The 26,404-nt window shown below is 37.3% G+C and overlaps 1 protein-coding gene across 6 annotated transcripts in view; it reads left to right on the top strand.

The window, feature by feature from the left end:
* Positions 1 to 18,969, top strand: part of FAM133B (family with sequence similarity 133 member B) — a 29,491-nt gene extending 10,522 nt beyond the window's left edge. The window contains exons 2-11 of one of the 6 annotated variants that reach the window (XM_005906274.3): positions 364 to 461; positions 2,413 to 2,491; positions 3,355 to 3,429; positions 3,566 to 3,598; positions 3,992 to 4,054; positions 4,517 to 4,609; positions 5,679 to 5,729; positions 9,377 to 9,469; positions 14,019 to 14,066; positions 16,881 to 18,969. In XM_005906274.3, the coding sequence (XP_005906336.1) occupies positions 364 to 461; positions 2,413 to 2,491; positions 3,355 to 3,429; positions 3,566 to 3,598; positions 3,992 to 4,054; positions 4,517 to 4,609; positions 5,679 to 5,729; positions 9,377 to 9,469; positions 14,019 to 14,066; positions 16,881 to 16,967 (720 nt within the window). In that variant the 3' untranslated portion in view covers positions 16,968 to 18,969. Of the gene's footprint in view, positions 1 to 363; positions 462 to 2,412; positions 2,492 to 3,354; positions 3,430 to 3,565; positions 3,599 to 3,991; positions 4,055 to 4,516; positions 4,610 to 5,678; positions 5,730 to 9,376; positions 9,470 to 11,941; positions 14,071 to 16,880 lie in introns of those variants that run through there. The other 5 variants (XM_005906275.3, XM_070369856.1, XM_070369854.1 and 2 more) reach the window with 5 other exon arrangements.
* Positions 18,970 to 26,404: the final 7,435 nt, after the last annotated feature.

Genomic DNA, 26,404 nt, shown 5'->3' on the forward strand with positions numbered 1-26,404 from the left:
CTTTGACTGTGACCTACACAGTCAAAGCCTTTAGCATAGTCAGTGAAGCAGAAGTAGATGTTTTTCTGGAATTCTCTAGTTTTTTTCTGTGATCCAGCAGATGTTGGCAATTTGATGTCCTATTCCTGTGCTTTTTCTAAATCCAGCTTGTACATCTGGAAGTTCTCGGGTCCACTGTTGACGCCTTGCTTGACAGATTTTGAGCATTATTTTGCTAGCGCGTGAAATGAGTGCAACTGTGTGGGAGGTTGAACTCAGTTCTTTGGCATAGTTTGACCTAGTATGCGTTTATAGTAAAGATTGCTTTATGAGTAAGAAAATGATTATTTTAATGGAGTTAATTTTTGTTTTTTTTTCCTCAAGGCCTATATGAACCCAATAGCAATGGCCAGATCAAGGGGTCCAATCCAGTCTTCAGGTCCAACGATCCAAGATTATTTGAATCGACCAAGGCCTACCTGGTATTTGTGAAACAATTTACCTATATAAATGTATATAAGGTTTTCATAAATGTTTTAAAGGTCATTTTACAGCTTCTACTGATTGCCAAGCAGTTGCTGGATGCATCATTGTTTGAAGTAGTATTTAATATGTGCTTACTTTTGAACGTATAAAGCACATGCATGAATGTAAAGCAAGCATTTAGGAACCCACCACCTAGTACAGCTAAAGCTGAAGCACTGCCAGAGAATCTTGCATACCAAAAACATCCCTGGCTCCTAAAAGAGACCTTAACCTTGCAGTATTCCAAGCTATTTAAAATGGTAGGTTTGAACAATTTAACCTTTGAGGTGTAACCGTAAGTGTTGAGAAAGAAAATGTTAGGCCTTGTTTCTGGTTTTATCTGCTGGCTTTACAATGTGTTAGGATTTCCCATTGTCTAAGTTGTGTGTTAAAGTTTGTTGTTTTGCATATCGTTGAGTGGCTCTGATCTTTGCTAAATAAAGCATTGTAGCTCTAACATTATTATTTTTCAATATGTCTTATTATTAAATACCCATACTCCTGAAGTGACATAAGAGAAGATTCAGAGCTGTTAGCTTTTTATTCCTTCTAAGGGCCCCCGAGAGCTGGGCAGCTAGAGTTGAAACTTGCGCTTACACACCACAAGGAATCCTTAAATAGGAAGTAAGCTGTGTCTGCCCCTTCCTCAGTGCCGTTGTTTATTGTTGCAGCATACAGGGAAATAAATTATTGCAAAACAAAGTGTATTTTATCTTTAAGATTGGGGAGAAGGGATGAGTACTTTTTTTTTTGAGAAGGGAAAGGGGAAGTGCCTGAGCTAGTGGATTACATATGTGGTCAGCCATTGCCAAGACAACCCTCAGGTTGGGTAATTGCTAGAAGGATTCACAGATAGTTGTGCTCATGGGCAAGATTTATCATAGTGGGAGGATACCAGGCACAGTCAGCAGAGGAGAAAGGCGCGTGGGGAGAAGTCCAGGGGAGATTGGGGCAGCTTCTAGCACTGCTTCTGCAGAGTCATACAGGATGCTGCCTTTAATTCCCCCAGCAATGAGTTGCGATAACACGTGTGAGATGTGGCCAGCTAGTGTGATTCAGTATGTCCAGCTTTTTTATTGGAGATTGATCAGCCTCTGCCTATCAGCTGCCAAAATTTCAGACTTCCAGAAGGAATGCAGATGTTCATATAAACTATCATGTGTGTATAGATAGGCATAGTGAGCACTCTTATCAGGGCACGGTGCCAAGATCTAAGTTCCCAGATACCAGCCAGGGCCACTCTTTCTTGTAAGCAGGTACATTATAAAGTGGGTGACTTAGTAGTAGACTATAGTAGTTCAGTCATACAGGCCTTAACTCACCCTAACACTGCAACTGCCAGCTTTGTGACCTTCCCTAAGCTGCAGCCTCTTTCTCTCCCATATAATGGGAGTAATAAAGCTACCTTTTCTCACGGGATTGTTGTGAGGATGAAAGGAAGATGTATTTAAAACAGTACCTGTTGGGAGCATGTGCGCTCACTTGCTGAGTCATTCCAACTCCCTGTGACCCCGTGGACTGTAGCCCACCAGGCTCCTCTGTCCATGGGAGTCTCCATGCAGGAATACTGCAGTGGCTTACCATTTCCTCCAGGGCATCTTCCGAACCCAGGGATTGAACCTGTTTATATAAACTTATAGATATATAAATTTAAATAAATATAAATTTATATAAAATATTAGTTCTTATAAACCCATGTTCTGGTGAGGAATGATTATGTTATCTAATAGGATTTATTATGATAATTAATATACAGGGACATGAGCAAAGAAATTTTAAATGTAGCAACACTGGAGCTGGAATGGAGGCTTATTAGGATATTTAAAAATTATGAAATTTTTGTTGTTTGTCAGCAGCCATCTCTAATTTGAATTGCTTGAAAATTTATTGTACACTCTATTTTTTAAGGGAAGAACTGAAAGAACAACTAGAAAAGAAAAAGAAAGGCTCAAAGGCATTGGCTGAATTTGAAGAAAAAATGAATGAGGTTTGTAAATTGTGCCTTTAGAAAAAGAGACTAATCTTTTTTTTTTTTTTTTAAAAAAATGAGATAATTTTTAATAAGCCAAGAGTTTGGGCCTAGCTCTTTAAGGGGGCTCTGTATTTTAGAAATGTTTTTGTTACATTGAATATGGTTTGTATTTAAATATTTGATGTCTTTAAAAAAGAGAAAAAACATTTTATGGTAATTTAAATCATCTTAAGTCTTCTAAATGTTAGGTTCTTCCCTTCTGTCCCCTAGTCCGCAGGCCCCCATCTTACCCTGAGATTTCCACAATGATGTTTGCTTGTTTTGATTACAAATCTACATGTAGTATTTCAGCCACAGTATAGATTAATTGAACTTTTATTGTCTGGAAAGAGAATTTAACCACCTTTCTTAAAAAGAAAAAACTTCTCAGTTTCAGTAATAACAACCTACTCCTCCTTTCAGTATACAGTGTGGAATTTCCACTTCATAATATCCTCTTGGAAAAGAGCTCGGTAGAGGCTCCTTTGGTGACAGGGAAGAGGATTCTTAAACCTGCAGCATCTTTTGACTGTAATTAGAGGCTGAGATGGAAGCCAGATAGTAGAGGATGGAAGGAAGGAAGTAGTTGTCTGTACATTTCGGTATAAAAGGAGAAGGGGGCAACAGGATAAGATGGTTGGATGGCATCACTGATGCAATGGACATGAGTTTGAGCAAACTCAGGGAGATAATAAAGGACAGGGGAGCCTGGCGTGCTGCAGTTCATGGGGTCGCAAAGAGTCGGTCACAACTTAGCGACTGAACAACAAAGGACAACAACATTTAGATATATTAGGAGGAGAGAGACGACTTCTGATGTGTTTACAATTTTTCTGCAGAACTGGAAGAAAGAACTAGAAAAACACAGGGAGAAATTGTTAAGTGGAAGTGAGAGCTCATCCAAAAAAAGACAGGTAGTGCCATTTTTATTTTATTGCTACTCTTAGTCTCAGAGTTGGGTTTACATAATACTGCTGTGTACTGCTGTTAATAGGTCCATTGGAAAACACTACCTTATTTAGATTTGTACTTGTATTTGTTTGCTTTTAGAGAAAGAAAAAAGAAAAGAAGAAATCTGGTAGGGTGAGCAAAAGTTTTCCATTTTTCTAAATGTTATAATCAAGAGCCTACAGAACAAAAAGTAGGAGTAATTGGTACAACCTGTATGCTAACTCTAGCTAAGTCAGAGTCTGGAGGTCCTTTGGTAGTTATGGGTGGGTTTGTTCTGTTAATGATAATAAAAGGAAGATGCTGACTTCGTGACTCCTTCACCACAATTAAAGAGGGAAAATTGACCACATCTTTTGTTACTTTGTGGGGGGATGGGGGGCAGGGGGTGAAATTTGACATTTAATATTTAAGTCATATGGCATCCGTTTCTCAGAAACTAGATTGATCTCATTAAGTATTTGAGAGACTTAGTAAAAGAAAAGTTCCTGCATCTCACAAGCTTTAATTGTTTTGTGCTTGGTCAAGTATTCATCTTCTTCTTCATCAAGCTCTGATTCTTCCAGCAGTTCTTCAGATTCTGAAGATGAGGTAATGTTTGCTGTCGTGATGAAATATGAAATACATGAAATAGCATCTCTGATATCTTTCATAACAAGGGGAAACCTATTATGAAGAATCTGTTGGAAATGTTTACTTCCAAGTTTTGATTGATTATCTCTGAGAGCACTGACATGAATAAATAACTAGATACTTAAATATTGGTAAATGTATTTTTTAGATTCCTAAATTTGTCTTGTTCATTTAAGAATGTTAGTAGAAGAAATGGATTTAAAAATCAGAAAGTCCATTTTAGCTAAGAATTACATGTGACTCAAATCACTTAACGTTTTTTAATTTTTAAAAAAGTGATGTATATTTTAAATATTTTTAAATAAAACATTTACAAGCTGATATTTTCATTAAGTTTTGTTCATTGATAAAGTTTTGATGTCAATTAAATGCAATGAATATATGCAACAAAACAAAGCAAATTATTTATGTTTCATGTAGGATAAGAGACAAGGAAAAAGGAAAAAGAAAAAGAAGAGTCGTTCACATAAATCTTCTGAAAGTTCCATGTCAGAAACTGAATCAGACAATAAGGTAAAACTATTTAAATGAGCAATGTTTTGTATAGCAGACATTTAATTAGATTTTTCTTTTAGTTCTTAAATACTTCTCTCTTAAATAGAACTATCTTAAATAGTTCTCAGTGTTGAAATGATACTGTTTTTTGTACTTAGATGCTCTGTGTCACTTAATTGATGCACTTAATATTGTCCATAGGGCATTTAATTGTTCTCTAAATGCTCTGACATACAAGTCTCCATGTCTCAAAATTTTCATGGTAACTTTATGATAAACATGGCTGACATTGTTTTTCCCATCTTCATAAACCATTTATAGTTCAGATAAAAAGCATCTTGCTTCAATTCATACAAATAGTATTAGAATTGGAAGTTGAATCTGTCTTCTGATATCTGATCCAGTGTCCTTTTTATGGTACTATACCTCATCTGTCCTGTACTATCCAGAATTATCAGGTACAGTTAACTCTCAAACATTAGTGGTCATAAGAAATACATGCAGGTTGTAGTAAAAATGTAGATTTCTGGGCCCCATCTCCACAGTCTGATTTAGTGAGGCTGATTAGGATCAGAAGTCTACATTTTTAACAAATAGTCTCTGTGATTCTGACATGGTGTTTTACAGTTTGACAAGCACTGTCCTGGGGATCAAGGAGAACAAAACCACTAAATGGTTTTATAGCGGATATCTACTTGACCTACTGAGCTTTCTTCTGATAAAATTCCTGGTGTCTAGAAAGTACTCAGTAAATGGTAGTTTTGTTCTTAAAGCAGAAGAGCCAGTTTAATGATACTGATAGCTAACGTTTATTGGATGCCTGCTATGTATTAGGCCTAGTTCTAAGCACTTGACTTTTAACTCAGTCCTCTCAGCAACTCTATGAAGTAGATACTTGTTTATCCCATTTGATGGATAATGAAGGCTCAGAGAGGTTAATAGCTAGCTCAGAGGGTTTCAAAAGTAGAAATTCTTGCCTGGAAGTAAATTTCTTTCAATCATAATCACCTTTTTGATATTTTTGTTCATTATGGTATAATGCTCTATCTTTCACATGTAAAATTAATACACATATATATTTGTTTAGGATAGTTTAAAAAAGAAAAAGAAGTCAAAAGATGCAACTGAGAAAGAAAAGGTAATGTATATTTTATGTTGCCTTTTTATATTTATATATATATATATTTAATATTATTTATTCATTTTTAACTGCGCTGGGTCTTCATTGGTTTGTGTGGATTTTCTCTAGTTGCAGCGAGTGGAAGCTACTCTTTGTTGCACTGCATGGACTTCTCATTGCCGTTGCTTCACTTGTTATAGGCTCTCAGGCATGCGGGCTTCAGGAGTTGTGGTGCACAGGATCAGTAATTATAGTACATGGGCTTAGTTGCTCTGTGGCATGTGGAATGTTCCCGGACAAGGGATTGAACCCATGTCCCTCGCACTGACAGGTGTATTCTTCCCACTGAGCCACCAGGGAAATCCCTACATTGTTTTAATTTAAGATTCTTCATTTCCTTTAAGAATTGTTTCAAGCAATCAACAATAAAGCATTCCCTTTTTAACTTAAGAGATTTCTTTTGCTTATTGGGTTCATTATTGAAAGGAAAAGATCAGAAGAGTATTCCTGCAGAGAATTTGTGTAGATGTAATGTATTATCTCAAAATTGAAATAATGAAGTTTTAAACATTCCATTTGTTTCCTCACTTCATTTTAAAGAAGGTCCTTTTAATGAAAGAACATGGATTTCTCTTTCAAATTGAGTATACCATAGATAATTTTAAAAATGTTTTTTCTACTGTAAGTAGATGTTTTGTCTTCATTTATAGCTTATCTATGCTTAATGCTAAATTTATGCCTAAGTTTCTAATTTATAATTTCTAGTTTTTTGATTCCCTGGAGAGGAAATGGTAACCCACTCCGGTGTTCTTACCTGGGAAATCCCATAGACAGAGGAGGCTGGCAGGCTACAGTCCATGGTGTCACAAAGAGTCGAACACAACTTAGCAACTGAGCACATATGCAGTCTTTCTGATTATTAAAAATAAAAGCCTAAAGAAAGCATTGCTAATAAAAGAAAACTAAATACCAGTGTCACCAAGTTTTATTCAGTCTTTTTATATCATTCCAATGGACATGAAGTTGGGCAAATTCTGGGAGATGGCGAGGGACAGGGAGGCCTGGTGTGCTGCAGTTCATGGGGTTGCAAAGAGTCAGACACAACTTAGTGACTGAACAACAACAAAAATTGAGATGAAATTCACGTAATATGCTATGAACCATCTTTAAATTATAATTTGGTGATACTTTGTTTATGTACAATGCTGGGCATTGATCTGCTCTTTAGTTTCAAGACTTTTTCATAATTACATTAAAAATACCCATACTCATTAAGTACTCAATTTCTTTCTCTCTCCTCATCCTGTGTTAGCCTCCAGTCTGCTTATGTCTCTATGAATTTATGTGTTCTGGCTATATCATATAAAAGCAGTTATACTGTATATGACCTTTTGTGACTGGCTTCTTTCCCTTAGTCTATAATGTTTTCTTTTGGGTATATATGGAGAAGAGGTTTCTTTCTTTCTTTTTTTTTTTTCCCAGTTTGCAAATAAATACACTAAAAAAGAAACCATATTGACAAAGTTGGTTTCGTTAATTCCAAGGATTCAAGCATTTAAAATTTATTAATATAACTCACCATATTAACTGGAGAAGGCATTGGCACCCCACTCCAGTACTCTTGCCTGGAGAATCCCATGGACGGAGGACCTGGTAGGCTGCAGTCCATGGGGTCGCTAAGAGTCGTTCACGACTGAGCGACTTCTCTTTCACTTTTCGCTTTCATGCATTGGAGAAGGAAATGGCAACCCACTCCAGTGTTCTTGCCTGGAGAATCCCAGGGACGGGGAAGCCTGGTGGGCTGCTGTCTGTGGGGTTGCACAGAGTTGGACACGACTGAAGTGACTTAGCAGCAGCAGCCATATTAACTGCTCAAAGGAAGGAAACTGTGATTATTTTCATAGTTCCAATAGGGTGTGATATAATTTCAACAGAAATTCCTGATTTTCAAAACCATTACAAAATAATAAGCGGTTATTTTCCCGTGTTTAAAAAAAATGTAAAACTGAAAACTGGCAGTTTACAAACATGAAATAACTAATAAAACATCTGCAGTATGATTTTGAAGTACTTCAAAATATGCAAAATAAAGAGCAATACATACACATATAATAAATAACACATATACGTACCCAGCAGAATTAACAAATGGTTTAAATTTTGTCATGTCTTGTTTTATTGGCAGAAGTCTCTGTCACATTCTCCTTCACTATAGGCAGCTGTTTTTGAAATTACTGTGTATCCTTCCCATCCACCTTTATATAAGTGTGTGTTCACACATATTTTCAAAATGGTATCATTGTGTTTTCTTCTGAAACTTCCTTTTTTTCACACAACATTGCTGTTGACATTTATCCTTCTTGATACTCTCAAGTTTGTTTCTTCTGCTTCTAATATTCCATTATTTTAATGCACCACAATTTGTATTTCCATTCTTTTTCACAATTTTGAGGATTGTGGGAAAGGGAGACAATCATTTGGATGAAGGCTACTTTGGTTTTTGATTTAGTCTTTATTGTTAGATAAAGATTTTGCCCTCACATACCCTTTACTCTGTTTCAACTTTAATAGCAAAAACCTATATGACTGCCCTCCAGAAGGAGATGGGTTAAGTAGATTGTGGGATATACTCTAAGTGATACGTATTTTCAATGTATATCAAAAGTGGCCACAAATGATGGTGTATTTGGCATGGAAAAATACTGTTGGGTGAGAAGAGTGGGTTACATAAACAGGTATTTATGTACAGGCATACATACACACATAGATGTTTTCCAAAATCCCTGTTGTGGGATTTGGGTGCATTTTCTTATAATGAATTATTTCTACCAAAATAATAAAGCTGTTTACAGAAACAAATCACATGTAATCTAACGTGTATCATCACTTTTAGTTTATTTTCTTGTTTACATCTTCAAAATTGGGTTCATGCTATAGAAAAAATGGTCATTTTTTTCTGTGTAAGATTAGGTGGTAAGCATTTTTTCCTTAATGTGGTTTTGTTTTTGTTATGAACTACTTCATACATACAAAGTATATAGAAAATATAAAATGACAACTGGCATATCCAGAATGCAGCTTGAATACATCTTCATGTTTTGTCGTTTTGCTTCAGATGTTTTCAGAGTACTTCTCCCTTCTCCCAGTCTTATTCTCCTTTTCTTCCCCCGAGTTATACATTTTCTCATCATGAAATGCTTAGGGATTAAGTTTGGGTTTTTTGTTTTGTTTTGTTTTTTAATGTGAATTTAACACTTTAAATGCATTAAAATGCAGTGATCTTTTTAGATTCTTTTCTATAGCACTAGGCCTGTCTGATCCAACCCTGGATTGAAACAAGAGAGTTAGAATGCAGAGGACCCAAATCTTATACTATGTTTTCATTAACTCTTTAAGATTCTATCATGTTTAATTAGAGAAAATAAAGAGGATATTACATCTAAGTCGATGTATAGTTATTTCTTTTCAAGTTACTTAATAAAAGTAACTTTTATTGAAATTAGAAACTGATTCCTGATAATTGTCACCAATTTTAGACAGTTCTAAAATGAAAATGGGTAGTTTTTGTGATAATAGGAAAAATTTTTAAGTAGAACTTCGAAACGTAAAATTCTTGCGGCATACTATTACATCTGAGTCAGCATACATGCATTTATTTTTCATAGGACATTAAAGGGCTCAGCAAAAAAAGAAAGATGTATCCAGAAGATAAACCATTATCATCTGAGTCAGAGTCAGAATCAGAGTATACTGAGGAGGTAAGTATATAATTAAATCCATTTTCTTTACCTTAAAATATCTAGTTATTTGACTTAATAAATGTGAATTATTAAAAAATAATTTTTCATAAGTATTTGACTCACTTTTCTAACATGTTAAAGAAATGCCATTTAAGAAGAAATTCTGTATTTTTACAGAAGATAGAAATACAATTTTTATTTTGATAATTATATTCCCACATACCTTTCCAATCTGAGAACTTTTATTTTTACTCTACTAATATTTTCTTTAAATTTTACTACCATTTTGATGACATGAAAAATACTGTATAGTATGTAGCACATTAAAACCCAGCATTCCCTTGTTTTGGTTTTGAGCTGCTCTTTAGGAAGCAGAAAGATTATAAGGTAAAGCAGAAATGTTGACAGGACCTCAGTTTTCCTGTCCATAAAATGAGGGACTACGATTAGGTAATCTAGACCATCCTTTTCAGCTATAATATCCATATCTTAGATTTTGTACTCTATTGGAGTTAGAGTCCTTTCTTGGTTCATTTTAGGTTTCTAAGTTATCATCTTTGATGTAGTCCTCTGCTTAGACTTGCATTCCTCATTTGAAAAATAAAACCTGTAGCAATTTTATAGCAATTTATGTAGCAATATTTCACACTGTTCGTTTAATGAAATTTGTAGGTAGTATAGCTTACCTGTACACATTTTTATATTATTGATAGTATCCCTTAAAGAAATAAAAATGAATAGAAAAAATAATATATAATTTTATAAAATTTTATTTCGGTATATAAGTATTTGAGCATAATAACACTAGAAGACTTAAAATATTGAGCTGCAGCAAAATTCAGGCTATAGCAGGCAAATTGACCTACGCCCTTAAAAAGCCATACAATAGCATTGTCGTCGGTGACATTTTCGAAAATGGTAGATAATTCCCAGTAAACCTCCGAATGAAACAAAATACAGTCTTCCCTCCATTTACATGATATCGCTCTTGTAGGACATTTACTATCCTGTCATTCTTCCCTGTCTGCAGGGAGTTGGTTCCAGGACCCCAGTGGATATAAAAATCCACAGGTGTTGTCTCTTACATAAAATGGCATAGTAAATACTTGTGTATAACCTATGCACATCCTCCCATATACTTTTAAGTTATCTGTAGAGTACACATAATACCTGCTGCTGCTGCTAAGTCACTTCATTCGTGTCCGACTCTCTGCGACCCCATAGAGGGCAGCCCACCAGGCTCCCCCGTCCCTGGAATTCTCCAGGCAAGAACACTGGAGTGGGTTGCCATTTCCTTCTCCAGTGCATGAAAGTGAAAAGGGAAAGTGAAGTTGTTCAGTCGTGTCTGACTCTTGGCGACCCCATGGTCTGCAGCCCACCAGGCCCCTCCGTCCATGGGATTTTCCAGGCAAGAGTACTGGAGTGGGGTGCCATTGCCTTCTCCGACATATAATTACCTAATACAATGTAAATGCTGTATAAATAGTTGCTGGCATGTGGCCAATTCAAGTTTTGCTTTTTGAAACTTTCTGCCATTTTTTTTTCTCAAAAAAAAAAAAAATTGTTTACTTCTGGCTGTGCTGAATCTTTGTTGCTGGGTGGGCTTTTCTCTCCTTGCAGTGAGCAGAGGATATTCTCTAGTTGCTACATGCAAGCTTCTCACTGCAGCAGCTTCTCCTGTGGAGCATGGGGCCTAGGGTGCGAGGGCTTCAGTAGTTGTGGCACGTGAGCTCAGTAGTTGGGGCTCCCGGGCCCTAGAGCATAGGCTCAGGAGATGTGACACATGGGCACAGTTGATCCGCGGCATGTGGGATCTTCCCCGATGCAGGGATTGAACCCTCATCTCTGGTATTGCAGGTGGATTCTTTACCACTGAGCCACCAGGGAATCCCCTTCCCAAATATTTTTGATCTGTGGTTGATTGAATCCATGGGTGCTGGACCCGTGAATATGGAGGGCCAACTGTATGTTAAAACCCAGTACAAAATACTTGTGTTCATATTTTAATAAACTTGTTCAGTCACTCAGTCATGTCCCACTCTGCGACCCCATGGACTGCAGCACACCAATCTTCCTTCACTATCTCCTGAAGTTTGCTCATGCTCTTGTCCGTTGAGTCAATGATGACATCCAACCATTTCATCCTCTGTCATCCCCTTTGCTCCTGCCCTCAATCTTCCCGAGCATCAGGATCTTTTCCAATGAGTTGGCTCTCCACATCAGGTGGCCAAATTCAGCTTCAGCATCAGTCCTTCAATGAATACTCAGGGTTGATTTCCTTGTGGATTGACTAGTTTGATCTTCTTGCTGTCCAAGGAACTCTCAAAAGTCTTCTCCAGCACCACAGTTTGAAAGCATCAATTCTTAGGCGCTCAGCCTTCATTATGGTCCAACTCACATCCATATATATGACTACTGGAAAAACCATAGCTTTGACTATATGGACCTTGTTGGCAAAGTAATGTCTCTGCTTTTTAACACGCTGTCTAGGTGTGTCGTTGCTTTCCTTCCGAGGGGCAAGCATCTTTTAATCTTGTGGTTGCGGTCACCATTTTTCCCCATGTATTTGCCATGAAGTAATGAGACTGGAGGCCATGGCTTTAGTTCTTTGAATGGTGAGTTTTAAGCCAGCTTTTTCACTCTCTTCTTTCACTGTCATCAAGAGGCTCTTTAGTTCCTCTTTGCTTTTTGCCATTAGGGTGGTGTTATCTGCACATGAGGTTATTGATACTTCTCTCAGCAATATTGATTTCAGCTTGTGATTCATCCAGCCTGGCATTTCAAGCACGATGTACTCTGCATATAAGTTAAATAAATAGGGTGACAGTGTACATACACTCTTAACGTACTCCTTTCCCAATTTTGAACCAGTTCGTTGTTCGATGTTCGGTTCTAACCGTTGCTTCTTGACCTGCATACAGGTTTCTCAGCAATACCAGGTCTGGTATTGCTGTCTCTTAGAATTTTGCACAGTTTGCTGTGATCTGCACAGTCAAAGGCTTTAGTGTAGTCAATGAAGCAAAAGCAGATTTTTTTCTGGAATTCCCTTTCTTTTTCTGTGTTCCGGTGGATGTTGGCAATTTGATATGTGGTTCCTCTGCCTTTTCTAAATCCAGCTTGTCTATCTGGAAGTTCTCTGTTCACATACTACTGAAGCCTAGCTTGAAGGATTTTGAGCATAACCCTACTAGCATGTGAAATAAGCACAATTTTGCGGTAGTTTGAGCATTCTTTGGCATTGCCCTCTTTGGGATTGGAATGAAAACTGACCTTTTCCAGTCCCAAAGCTGCTGCTGAGTTTTCCAAATTTGTTGGCATATTGAGTGCAGAACTTAAACAACAATATCTTTTAGGATTTTTTACTTTTTATAATTGGGTCCATTATATGAATGTCAAGCAAGCTATTATAAATTTATGTCAGGGCTATCCTATTGCATGACAACCCGCCCCTGTATTAACCTGGCCCTCCCCACTCAGTCATTGTGATGACAAGAATACCACCAGAAACAATATTTTTATTTTCTAAGTGTTTTCACGAGAGAACTTCCACCCCTGTTGAAAGCTAATAGTCTCTCATGTTTATTTGTTCTATTCCTTTAGTCTGTTTTAGTTTGTTTGTTCTATTGTTAGTTACTTTTCATATATTTGACATATAGTAACCTAGCAGATAAACCAAACAATTCAACATTTTGGCAATTTCTGCCCTTCAGTATTATAATATGTTGTATTAATTATGTATTTCTTAATATAAAATGTTATACTTGGATTTAACATTAATACACATCAGCTTTAGCACCTTGAATATAATGTAAATCCAGTGTATCACACTTTAAAATATTTAAATAAAACATTATTGGGTTAATAATTGTTACTTAAAAAGATTTTAATCTGTTCATTGATACCAAGTATACTATATACATTTTTTTATACATGTATATACACATATAAAGCTACTATTTATTACCAACACCATAGGTAAGAAAAACACCTACCATATTCCAGCCCGCTGCCTTGAGGGTGGTTTTTACCTACATTTCACCAAGAGGCTACAATGAGAGTAATACATAGCAGAAGTAGGATTCAGAGCTTAGTCTGTTTTCTTTCAGCTCAAATTTTTTATCTGCTGTACCTCTACTGCTGTTTTTAGGTGCTGAAAGAGTGGCTCAGTGGTAAAGAATCTGTCTGCAATGCTGGAGACCCAGGTTCAATTCCTGGGTTAGGAAGATCCCCTGGAGAAGGGAATGGCAACCCACTCCAGTATTCTTGCTTGGAGAATCCCATGGACAGAGGTGCCTGGTGAACTACAGTCCATGGGGTCACAAAGAATCAAACACAACTGAGCGACTAACCCTTTCACTTTCCTTGAAAGGTTTTTCATTGAATCCTCCCTGTGATTTAACATAGGTTTAAGGAACAACAAAGCAACTTAAAATGTTATTTCATTGTCAAAAAAATGTTTTTTACATAAAAATTCTAAAAATGCAAGTTATATTAGTGAATGAAAAAAAAATGCCTTGGGTATAAGTTACATATTTAACTTTGCTCCACAAAAATTGTAATTCTGTAGGTACGAGCAAAAAAGAAGAAAAGCAGTGAAGAACGAGAAAAAACAACAGCAAGTATCACTTATGTTTTTACGTGATAACAGTATAGCTGTTTTGTTTAATATAAACCTCATGATAAAGCGTGATTGCATTTACTAGAACTAAATATTTATTGAGAAAGGTGTGGTGTTCAGCAGCTTCACTTAATGAGTTGGAGAAAGTTAAATTCGCTTAGAATAAAAGGAAGCATATCCTGGTAGCATTTCAGTATTTCACTGTTAAAACTGTAAGCTTAAACTTTTGTTTGACTTCCTTAAACAAACGATACTAGGAAACATGAAACTAAAGTATGGTGATTCCCTCCATCTTCGAGAGTAGTTATTCCCAGAGCTACCAAACCTGATACTAACAGAAAAAAGCTCCTGAAGCACAAGCTTCAGTGCAAAATAAGCAGGAATGTGACATCATAAATGATTCATAAATAAAGATAACTCTTGTCATTTCTAAAGCCAGCTCTACTGCTGTGCAGGTTGAGAAGGTGGAAGAAGAGAATAAGGAAAACAGACTTGGTATCCAGTGAGAAGCAAACCAGCCTAGAGAAAGTGTATAACAAATTACCAAAGAGAAATGGAGGTCATACCACCAGACTAATTTAGGAGCACTCACATAAGTATGGGCTGTGGCCTTTGAAGGCATTTTCTTAGGGAGAAGTAAAAGAAACATGAACAGCATCATTTGTAGGTTTGAAAGTAACTACCCTCTCCTCAAAATGTCTTTAGCTCTTAAAATGAAAGTCCTCTGGAAAGAAGGTTCACCTGATAATGTATGATTCATAACGTTTTATATGCTCCGAGATCAAGGAAACATTTAAGAGACTTTTTTCCTGAGTGGGAAAATAATTTGGGTAAAGACTGCTTTCATCTTTGGTTAGATTATTAAGACATAAAGTTAATTAATTTGGGGTAATTGTAATTTGTATTGCATACTTCACTGTTTGATACATTTAGTTCATGTATTTATTAAGCTTCTCTATGCAGGCACGGTTCTGTCTTGGTATAGCTGTTATAATGAAGTTCAAGATAGATAAGAGGGTGATAAATGAGAGGCTGAGGGAGGGAAGGCCTCTTTAAGAAGTAAAAATTCAGCTGAAATCTGATTCACAAAAAAGAGCCAACCAGTAGATGAAAGGAAGACTGTCCAAGACAAAGAGAAGAGCTCAGGACCTGTGGTGGGAGTGAGCTTGGTACACTGGAAGAAATGAAAAAAAGTAGGCTTGGCTCCTCCATGGAGGACAAAGAGGAAGAGTGCGCGGTGAGGTTGGAAAGGAAGCCGAGGCCCTGAGACAGAGCACACCGGGCTTTTATCAAAGCAAACAGGTGGCCTGAGTCAACCTCACCTTTGTAAAATGGAGGCGATGAGTAGACATAAACGAGAAATGCTGTTATCTGTATTGCAGTGGTAGTGGTGGAGATGGCCCGGCCTGGTAGATTTGAGGTATGTTTTGGGCTTAGGTGGTAGGACTTGCTTGGTGCCTCAGGGGTGGAGAGTGGAGTTAAAAGAGTAGAGTCAAAGAAGCTTAGATTGTTTGGCTTAACTAAAATGACGAATTAATTAATGGTGCCATTTACTAAAATGGTTGAGAAAGAATCTTGAGAGAAAAATTAGGCATTTTTAATGGTAGTTTTAAATATGTGTGGTAGAGCTATTAATGAGGCGCTTGCAGTCTTCAGAGCCTAGGACTGGATATAAAGATTGGTTTGTAAGTGGTATTTAAAGCCTGTGACTGGGAAAGCATGTGGAAAAGAAGGAAGCCCACAAAGGTTGAGCAGAGGAGGAACCAGCAAAGGAACTGAGGTCTTTGTGATAGAAGAAAAGCAGCAATGAGGTGTCCTGGAAGCCAAGAAGAAAAGTGTTTTTAGGAACAGAGTGGCCAACAGTCCTTTTATGAAAAAGTAATCTGTACCCAAAACTTACCTTCAGAAGTCCAAATACAAGATTTGGACTCTGTAACAGTCCTTGTATACTTGGACTTGTAATGAGAAGAACAATGGAAGTTGTTTTAAGAGCCACAAAGTAGGTAAAAGGCCTTATTGGGAGCAAGGGGTGGAAAGTTCTCCTAGATTAGGAGATGGACTGGAAGCTTTGCTTTTGCCACCTCTGTGTGCTTCTTCCCTTTTTACTTTCTTCTGCTGAATATCAGCACTAGTGTATTACTTGATACCCCATTTCCACATACCTGTTTCTAAAAGGTCTGCCTTTCTCTTTAACATCAGAAAGTCAGGGTGTAGCAAAGTTTTAGCCTCCTTTGTCTAGTCACAATATGACTACTTTTACAATGGCCTTTTCCTCTAAAAATCAAGTGCTAAATAGACTTTTCAACTTTGCATCAGTATTTTGTACCAGTTAGTTGTTAAGTTAATGAAGTAGTCCTACCAGCCTAAGCAGTACATAATATCTGTTCCTTTTTACTTAAAAATAGGTTTAGTGTATTTTTCCTTTGAATGCTACCATTTTACAATTGTTTTACTGCGATGTGACATTTCCTTTGCAGTAACTATAATTATTACAGCTTTAAAAATTAGATAACAGAAAGTATAGCAGTTGACACCATAATTCAATTGAATTTATTTCCTATAGGAAATGTTGTTAGAAGCTACATTAATGTGCTACTGACATAGAGTTTTTCCTTATCCTTTGAAAATTGACAAGTACTTTCTTTTCTCTCAATACAGTATTATTGAGACTTTTTGAGAAATGTTTTGAGTAACTTACTTGTTTGTGTGGATTGTTTGAAATGACTGCGTAGTAACTTAGTATCATAGTGAAGTTGTTTTTAATTTGCAGGTTTTCATGTAGCTATATCTAACACGGAACTATCTTTTCAGGAAAAAACAAAAAAGAAAAAGAAGCATAAGAAACACAGTAAGAAGAAGAAAAAGAAGGCTGCTAGTTCAAGTCCTGACTCACCATAACATTAAGAAGAAGCAGGATTCACTTATAAAGAAAGTGCAATGTCTAAGGAAATTTCAACTGTGAAAATTATGACATATTTACTAAAATGCATGAATTATCTTGTTTTTAAATTATTCCTGGACTGTCAGTAGCCACTCAGATGCCACTGTGTGAAGGGCCATAACTGTTGCCTGCTGCTTGAACATCTGTTTTTTTCCCTCTTCCAGTAACTCTGGGAGGTAATACACTGCAGTCATACTAGTGGTTTAAGATATTTGGGAATAAAGTTAATATTTTGACTAGAAATATCTAATGATAAATCAACAAAAACTGAATCTGTTACACATCATTAAGATGTAATCAGAGATGACCAGATGACTCTAGTTAACCTTTTTTGAAGTAGGGATTACGTTGATATTTCAAAATCCTTACTCTTGTAGATAAGTGTATTTTAAATTTTTCCCCTTTTTATTTACCTGGGGAAGGAGCTTTTAGGGGTGGGGGGTGGTTTGCTATCACTTTAGCTAGCAGAATAGCGTGCCTTTATCCTCACACATCTTATTTTTGTGGACACAGTAGCCATGCTTCATGGGGAGGTCAGAGCCAGGTATGGCAGTCTTGCCCTTTACTGAGCTTAGTCACATCCTTGGACTCTGTCCCATGCTACTTTGAGTGAACCAGAGAAATAGCCTTTTGCAGCATGAGAATGCCCCAAAAGCTCTGGGATTTACCTCCACTTCGATAATACTGAATGTTTTTTAGCATTAGAATGTGTTATAACATTTGAACTAATTTTGACTACACTTTGGCTTTGAAAAGAAATCATTTCAGATAGACACTGGTACTTTTTGAACTTGATAGCTAAAGATTCTAAAATGCATGTTTTATACTGTTAAGTTTTCACCAGTCAGGAAAATTTTATGTAACCAGTGATAGTTCTTTTATTTTTTGTATGAATTTTGTTTAGGCTGTAATGTTTAGCTTTTTATTAACTTCTTATTCTTGCTATCTTAAATTCCTTACTGTGTTTAACAGCATACTTGCCAAGCTATTTAGCATGTAAAAAGCAGGTTTTTGATTTTTTTTTTTTTTTAACAGCTTCATATTGAAGCTGAGACTTACCATTAATAAGTTGAGTGGCAGGCCTGGTATGCTGTGTCTTGTTACATAAAACTCTTGCCAGAATCTTAGTAAATATAACGTTTTAAAAGTTTGTCTTTGTATATTCACAACAGATTATGACAAGTTAAATTTAAGTGAGAATTACATTATTGCTTTTCCTGTGTCACATTTTACTAAGATTTTGTGCCTCATATCTCCTGCTGAACTGTTTACTAGTAATGTTAAAGAGAATTGAAAATCATTTTCACTTTACATTTTTATATAATCAGGTAACATGAAATATAATTTGATGTACAATTTTGCCTGTTACAGAGGGTGTGCTAATTATAGTGGCATATGCACAAAACATTTTGGCATGACAAGAAGCTGAATAAATAGCTATTTTACTTAAAAATAGCTGTGTTCTTATCAGCTCCCTTTGAGTCACAAGTTATAAACATTAAGAAACACTATTAAGTATGAAGTGGTAGATGGATAAGACATATCCCCAGATTTTTAGCAAATTTCCCTAAATTTTATGCTTGAATTTTCATAATCTTTCCTTTTTAAAGAAATCTACAAGGTTTAAGTACACAGCAAATTGGGGAGACATTTTTTATCCTAAAAGAAGTTTCTCAGAATTGTTCATGGAGTGCTAAAGGATAGGACAAATGTATCAAGTTACTTGTTGATCAGATTTGCTTTGAACATAAAAGTATACCTTTACAGACTGGTCCAGTATAGGATGATTACGTACCACTAAAAGCAGCAGTTCATTTTATTAGACTGGAGGAGAAGGTGATTTGGCAAAAATTGTATTCTTTCCAAGTTGTGCTGACTGTCTAGGAAACTACTTTTTCATTGGTCTTCTTGTGGTAGCCTTAACAGTCTTCTAAAAGGTATACAAGAAAATTTGAACAGGTGATATTATGTGCAAGTTAATAATATCTCTTTCTCCCTCCACCAAACTCATTTTTCTTAAATAATTATATACTAATTTTATAAACATAAAACATGTTATTTGGATACTGATGCCAAGGTAACTGCAACAAAATTGATAAGTGTCTGGGCTGAGAAATTGAATTTATACCTGGTGCTACCTTTTTCTGATTGTTTTGAATTCCTTTGGTTGCTCTTAGTATATTTAGGTATTTAAAATACCCTCAGATTATTCTGTATTTATTTTATCCAGAGTATGGATTCATATTCCTCCAGTCAAGATGTGCTAAGAGCCTAATTTTCTTTTAATTTCATGGAGAACAATTGACTAGCCACTAAGAACAGTTATTAAAACTTGCCAGTTTTCAACTTAAAATCAGTGAACATTTGGCATTTCCTTAAGAAAAGTTTTGTGAGTTTTGCTTTTTTCCCAGTTGTATTTGCCTAATTTGTTTTTATATGTTATTTAAAATTTAGTAAGAATACATTGTTCTAGATTCTGAAAGTCATTTTAGTACTTTTTTTTCCTTGCCTTACCACAGTGAAGACCAGCAGACATACACAAAAAGATATTTGTTTTTTATGCCAGGATTCGACAGTAGACATGAGAACAGTTACCGTCTTGGCCAGCTTTGACATAATCATACTATGTTTTCCCACCAGTCAGTCAGATAAGTTGGAGGGGTAAATGTGAGGATTTTATGTTTCTCTAAAGTTCCCAGTTTGAGGCCTCTGTTTGCTTATCATGAGAAGGTACTTGGTTAGAGTTTTCAGAGGAGGTTATATATAACCTTTGAAGGAGCTCTTTATAGCCTAGGAAGTTATTTTATTTCTACTTAAAGATAAGGTCTTTATTGTTATGTGTTCATCCATAAACATTTTCAACTGTAGAATTTGTTCTCAGGAAATATAAGTGGCAATACTTTTAGATACCACTTTAAGTGGTGTTGAACCACAAAAATCAAAATTGGATTAGCTGTAATATTTCAGATCACAATAACTTTAATGAAATCACTGCCATTATTGCATATTTTTCCAATTACTTAAGAACCTTCTATGTTTGGTTGCTGGGATATTGCCATGGTCACATTCTGTGTTGGTGTGGAGTGGTGAGTTGTGGAATCAGTGGCAACTCAGGACGCCCAGGCTTGGAAGTAGGCTGTCTGAGAAGTCTTCATTGTTTTGAAGCCACACTTGACATGGACCAGAAGGTTCTGAAGAGACTGGTGGAATCCATCAGTAAGAGTGTCAATAGCTGTAAGTACTGACCAGATACCCAGCACTGCCTGAACATCTTCAGTCAAATAAAAACATTGGGTAGTTGGCCATGAGCAAGTGCTTTATAACCCCAAAGTAGAGTTCTCCTATTTTCTATCTAATATTTTGGTCATTTAAAAAATATAGGTAGTAAGTGAATGAAAATCCCTGCACTTACACAGAAAATATTTCAGTCATCAGGTGTCCTAAAATACATTACATATGTGGGAAGCCTAGCTTGAGAATTTATGTGACAGTGTAAATGCTAAAGGATTATGTGCCTACGGAGTTCTGATTTTATTATAGTCTGAAATTTAATAAGAGATTTCAAAGTATAAAGGTTTACTGTGACAACTTCCCTGAGTTCTCTGGCACAAAAGCCATAGCAGCAGATGACTGCTGTACTTCACAAGATTGATAGAGATACATAAGGTATTTTAGATGTTAAATATCTTGTTACTTTTGCACATGGCAAGTGTTTATTAAAACTAATAGATTTTTTTTTTAGAATTCCTTGCCCTGCCAGATTTTAAAAAGTAATCTTGTAAATCTTTGTTTCTAAAGCCTGACCACAAGCAATCCTGACTGATTTCTAAGAATTTATTTCTAGACTTTGAGGAAGTACTTTTATTTCAGCCAGCTTTACGGCCTCATTATTGGGCACTTCCAGTTTTCCTTGTGTGACTTTGGCAGGATGGTCACTACCTTGTTTAAGCCTCTCATTGTGGATGTAATTCAGTTTTCTCTTTTCTTAGTTGGATTTTAAATGATATAAGCTCCTCAAGCACTCCTGGGCCCTGTTTTACTCCTGTTGTCCTGCTGCTGCTGCTGCTGAGTCACTGCAGTCGTGTCCGACTCTGCGTGACCCCATAGACATCAGTCCACCAGTAGTTGTCCTACTACCGAAAAATCCATTCAGCAGATTTACCTAGTGTTGAATGTAGTAAGACATGCCTGCTGTTAATAGCCTGAGTTTTAGAGCATTCAAAGGGAATTATGCTTACTTTGAAAATCTGACTTCCCTTCCCTTCCTGATGAAATTTTTAGAGGTGTCTGCTACCCATATGTGTGTTTAAAACCATTATTTGTTACTAATATTTGAAAGCAATTCTCTGAAATAATCAGTAAATACAAGTATGTAAAACTTAATGAGAAAAAAAAAATTAATGAGCCCCATATCCCATATAGTCTTCTACAAAAAAGATATAGCTGTTTAGAAAAAAAAAGTTGCATTCCTTCCTTATTCCAAAGTTTTTGACACTTGATAATTCTTAAGTTACTGTTAACAGTTCAGACCCTAAATACTTGAACAGCTAGTGACCAGGATAACCAGATTATTAACAGCTGATGTTTGTTGAGCTCTTCATTGGCAAGATACTGCAAAATGGTTTATGTCCATTGTCTTTACTTGAAACAGACGCATTGAGGTAGGTGATGTTATCCATGTTCTTAGGTGAGGAAACTGCATCTTAGATTAAGTTGTTTGTGTAAAGTCACCCAGTTAGTGGACTATTTGTGGGGGCTGAGCTAGCCTGATGTATACTCAATCTTTATTTTTTCAAATAAGTCAGCATTATACTAGTCCCTGATGGTCCTTCTGTATCCTGTTGTACCATAGTAAAGGCACAATGAAAGGTTGTTGAAATCAGTTCTTGAGTCCTTCCAGTTGAGACCAGGATAGACAATGTGCTCTCATGACTACAATTTGGTTGATGATGGGTATTGCTGCTTTGGCCATCCCAAGAAGGGACTGTTTATTATTTCTCTTGGTGTTCTAATTGTGTGACAGAAAGTTGAAGCGATTTTTCCTGGGCTTTGCTTTAGAGCTTCTTAGGAGGGAGCCTTCATAATTTGCTAGGCCCCTCAAGTGCCACATGGCCATCCAGCCATTACCATTGTGTGACTCTGCTCAGATCGTCAGCCAGTCACCTCCAGTGACCTCACAAAGGAAATTCACTACCTTGCTAAACAGCTGTTTCCTTTTTTTTCCCTAACAGATCTAGACTGTTCTGTGTTCTAGAGCTAATATGACTTCTGTCTTCATGAATACTGCTCTCTAGAGCTACATTGTTCATTATAGTAACCACTAGCTTCATGTGGCTATTTAAATAAAATATGTAGAACTTAAAATCCAGTTTTGGTCACATGAGCCTCTTTTCAGGGTTTAATAGCAGCAACTGAGTTGTGGCTACCAAATTGAACAGCACAGATACAGAACATTTCCATCATCTCAGGAAGTTCTATTAGACATTGCTGCTGTAGAGTCATGCAAAGAAGTTATTCCCTCTTCCAGATAATGGCCCTTTAATCTGATGGGGGAGGCAGATAATTATCTCATGGTATACAGTAAATGGCTTCATGGGTGTGTAACCTGTGTGTTCTTATAGGGCCCCATGCTAAGTTTAAGGCTCTGCTAACACTGACTTAAATAATTTTTTTTTTTATTCTCCCTTGTATTTATTTGGCTGTGCCAGGTCTTAGTTGTGGCATGCTGAGTCTTTGCTCTTTCTTGCAGCATGCAGGATCTAGTTCCCTGGCCAGGGATCTGATGAGGGCCCCGTGCATTGGGTGCACAGAGTCTTAACCACTGGACCACCAGATCTAGTCCGAAAATTCATTTTAAATTAGAGACCTGCATTTTCATTTTGCATTGGGCCCACACATTCTGTAGTTGACAGTGGCCATGACCTCGTATTTGTAGTATGGTAGGAGTAGCTCCCCCATCAGCATCACCTAAAGGTTAATACTGAAAATATAGATCCCTGAGTACCACCCTTAGTGTATTTTTAAAAATCTCTTATCAGTGGTGCCAAGCCTCCAGAGTGTTCACTTCATGTATTCTTAGACACTATAAAGTTTGAGGATCCTGATCTGAATTGTCTTTTCTTCAGACTTCAATTCCGTAGCCTAATGTCAATCCCATTTTGACAGTGAGTTGGGAATTGACCTAGTCGTTTTCACACAGATTGTCATTTTTATACTTACGTACATTAGCAAACTTTTTTAAAGATAAATGAAGAATTTTAAAATTATTCTTAGTAGTGTCATGTGGTTTCATTCAACTGATCATTTTGGCATCTCAGACCTACTCTGGATCTTGACTCTCATCGAGCATATTCCTTAACTTTTCCAGTTTACAAGTGATTGATTATCATGTATTTAGCAAACATGTATTGCGAGATTACCATTGTCCTAGGCTCTGCTGCTGCTGCAGCTAAGTTGCTCTGTGCGGACCCCAGAGACAGCAGCCCACCAGGCTCCCCTGTCCCTGGGATTCTCCAGGTAAGAACACTGGAGTGGGTTTCCATTTCCTTCTCCAATGCATGAAAGTGAAAAGTGAAAGTGAAGTCGCTCAGTCATGTCCGACTCCTAGCGACCCCATGGACTGCAGCCCACCAGGCTCCTCCGTCCATGGGATTTTCCAGGCAAGAGTACTGGAGTGGGGTGCCATCGCCTTCTCCGGTCCTAGGCTCTACTTGTTACTGAATAGATAGTAACAAGATTTTGCTAAAATCCCAAGTATTTAGTGAACTGAATTTCCCTGATCCACTCCTACCAGATGGAGGAAATAGTTAAATGTAGTATGGTTTGACTTTGTAAACTCATGAGCCTGTCTTTTCTGGGCACATAGGAGTTTTTAATACAATTGATTATCTTTTTTAGGACTTAGACCAGGACCGCCTAAGGGCCCACTAGTCCAGTATGTGGCTTTTCCTATGTCTGTGGTACGTAGTAACAGGAGCCAATATGTGTGCATACATAGGTTTGTGTACGTGCATATTTCCTAGCTGTGGCTGCTGAACAGGCTTTACTCTAGCACCACCACCGTACTCATACTTGTGGTCTCCCAACTGTGTGGAGGTTTTCCCCAACAAACAGTTCTCTGTGACATTAGCTGAGTGTCCCTATAGTTTAACACTACCGGGGGAGCATCAGATTCTACAGGTTAAGAGTTGATTCCTACAAGACAGTACCCCACCAGATGTCAATCACAAGTCCAGATGATTATGCTTGTGACCAACTGGCTACAAATCATGACCCCTCCTGTGTTCAGTTAATCTGCTAGAGCACCTCACAGAACTCAGGCTGCAGCTTACTCTCCAGATTACCGATTTATTATTAAAGGATATGATTGAGTAGCTGGATGGAAAAGATACATAGAGCAAGGTATGTGGTAAGTGGTGTGGAGTTTCCAGGCTCTCTCTGGACACCTTTTGTGTGTTCACCAACCCAGAAGCTCCACTTTTGGGTGATTTTATGGAGGTTTTATTACACAGCCATGATAGATCATTAACTCAATTTTCAGCCCCCCTCTGGAGAAGGATGGAGGTGGAACTAGAATTTCCACGCTTTTAAACATGACTTGGTTTTTCTGGTGACAAGCTCCCACCTAGGAAGAACCAACAGTCACCTCATTAGAACTAAAGACATTCCTGTAAACAAGGAAATGCTAAGGGATTTAGGAGCTCTGTGACAGAAACCAAGGAGAGAGACCAATTTTTTTTTTTCTGCCCGTTATTTCACACGGATAATACAAGATGGGATTGGCAAGCAGTGCCAGAAAGCAAGGAAGTGTTGCAAAAGGGTGAGGGCATGTGAAAGAGACAGAAGAGCCAACTTGAAAGCTCCCAGTGGCCAAAGGCTGAAACAACTTGGGCAGCGAAATTATTGATAAGTGACACAGTACCGGCCTAAAATACGTACATGTGACTTCATACAGATGTAAATGATTCAATAAATGGAAAAGAGACAAATCTTCCTTTGAAGATCTTAATAGTATAAATACCCTTTCCCTGTGAAGTGGAGTTTGCTGCTGCTGCTCCTGCTGCTGCTAAGTCACTTCAGTCATGTCCAACTCTGTGCGACCCCATAGACGGCAGCCCACCAGGCTCCCCCGTCCCTGGGACTCTCCAGGCAAGAACACTGGAGTGGGTTGCCATTTCCTTCTCCAATGAATGGAAGTGAAAAGTGAAAGTGAAGTCGCTCAGTCCTGTTGGACTCCTAGCGACCTCATGGACTACAGCCCACCAGGCTCCTCCATCCATGGGATTCTCCAGGCAAGAGTACTGGAGTGGAGTTTAATTAAACCTTTATCATGAGAGACTGGCTTCTAAGGAATAGATTAGAGAAAGGGGAAGTAGATTCAGTGGAGAAACTAGACTGACTGAACTGCGTGATCCTGCTTAGCAGCAGTGATACATTATGTTAGTGTCATGTATCTGATACGTGACAAGAACAGCACTTTATCCCTCTAGTACTTTTCCCCAAAACATAATCACAATTTAATTATGAGGAAAGCATTAGGCAAACCTAAATTGAGGGACATTCTGCAAAATAAAAACTGTCAAGGTTATGAAAAGGACTAAGACTGAAAACTTGCAGGATTGGAGGAGACATGACAGCCAAATGGATCCCACATGGGATCCTAGAATAAAAAGGAAATTGGTGGAAAAATGGGTGAAATCTATAATGTAGTTAGTAATAATGTGCCGATGTCAGTGTATTAGTTTTGACAAATGCCCCATGGTTATGTAAGATGTCAGCAGGAAGAAACAGTGAAGAGTTTTATGGGAATCTTACTCTGGGTGCATCTCTTACATAAAATACAACTATTCCAAACTAAAAAGTTTAATAAATAATGGGTCAATCTCTAGTTTATGAACACCATTCTCATTACCCACAATTTCTCAAGTATCATTTACAGGGGTTCTTTGACCACACATGTAAGGTCTTTAGATATAATGAGCTGCATAGATAAAACTCAGAGAAAGTTACTACCTGCTGCAGATTGTGTTTAAAATCCTTGATTATTTTGCTGGATAACTTGTTAGTATTTGATTCAGAGCAGTTCCTGCCTCCTGACTCACTTTCTTCAGATGGCCATTTCACGTCGCTGTAACACTCAAACATTAATTCTCCATCACAGTTGAGCAGGGCTAGTTTCAGGCAAACATTAGTGTAATATGTACACCATATTACTCAAATGTTAATTCTCCATCAGAGTTGAGCAGGGCTAGTTTCAGGCAAACATTAGTGTAATATGTACACCATACAGTGTGTCCACACACCTGAGCTGTGTTTCTCCTCATATTCCATAAAAAGGGGGCGGGGGAGATGGTTTTTGTCCTCAGAGCACCTGCAGCCCCTTCTGTGACCAAGT

Source organism: Bos mutus, chromosome 4 (assembly GCF_027580195.1).
Source record: "Bos mutus isolate GX-2022 chromosome 4, NWIPB_WYAK_1.1, whole genome shotgun sequence".
NCBI classification, from domain to species: Eukaryota; Metazoa; Chordata; class Mammalia; order Artiodactyla; family Bovidae; genus Bos; species Bos mutus.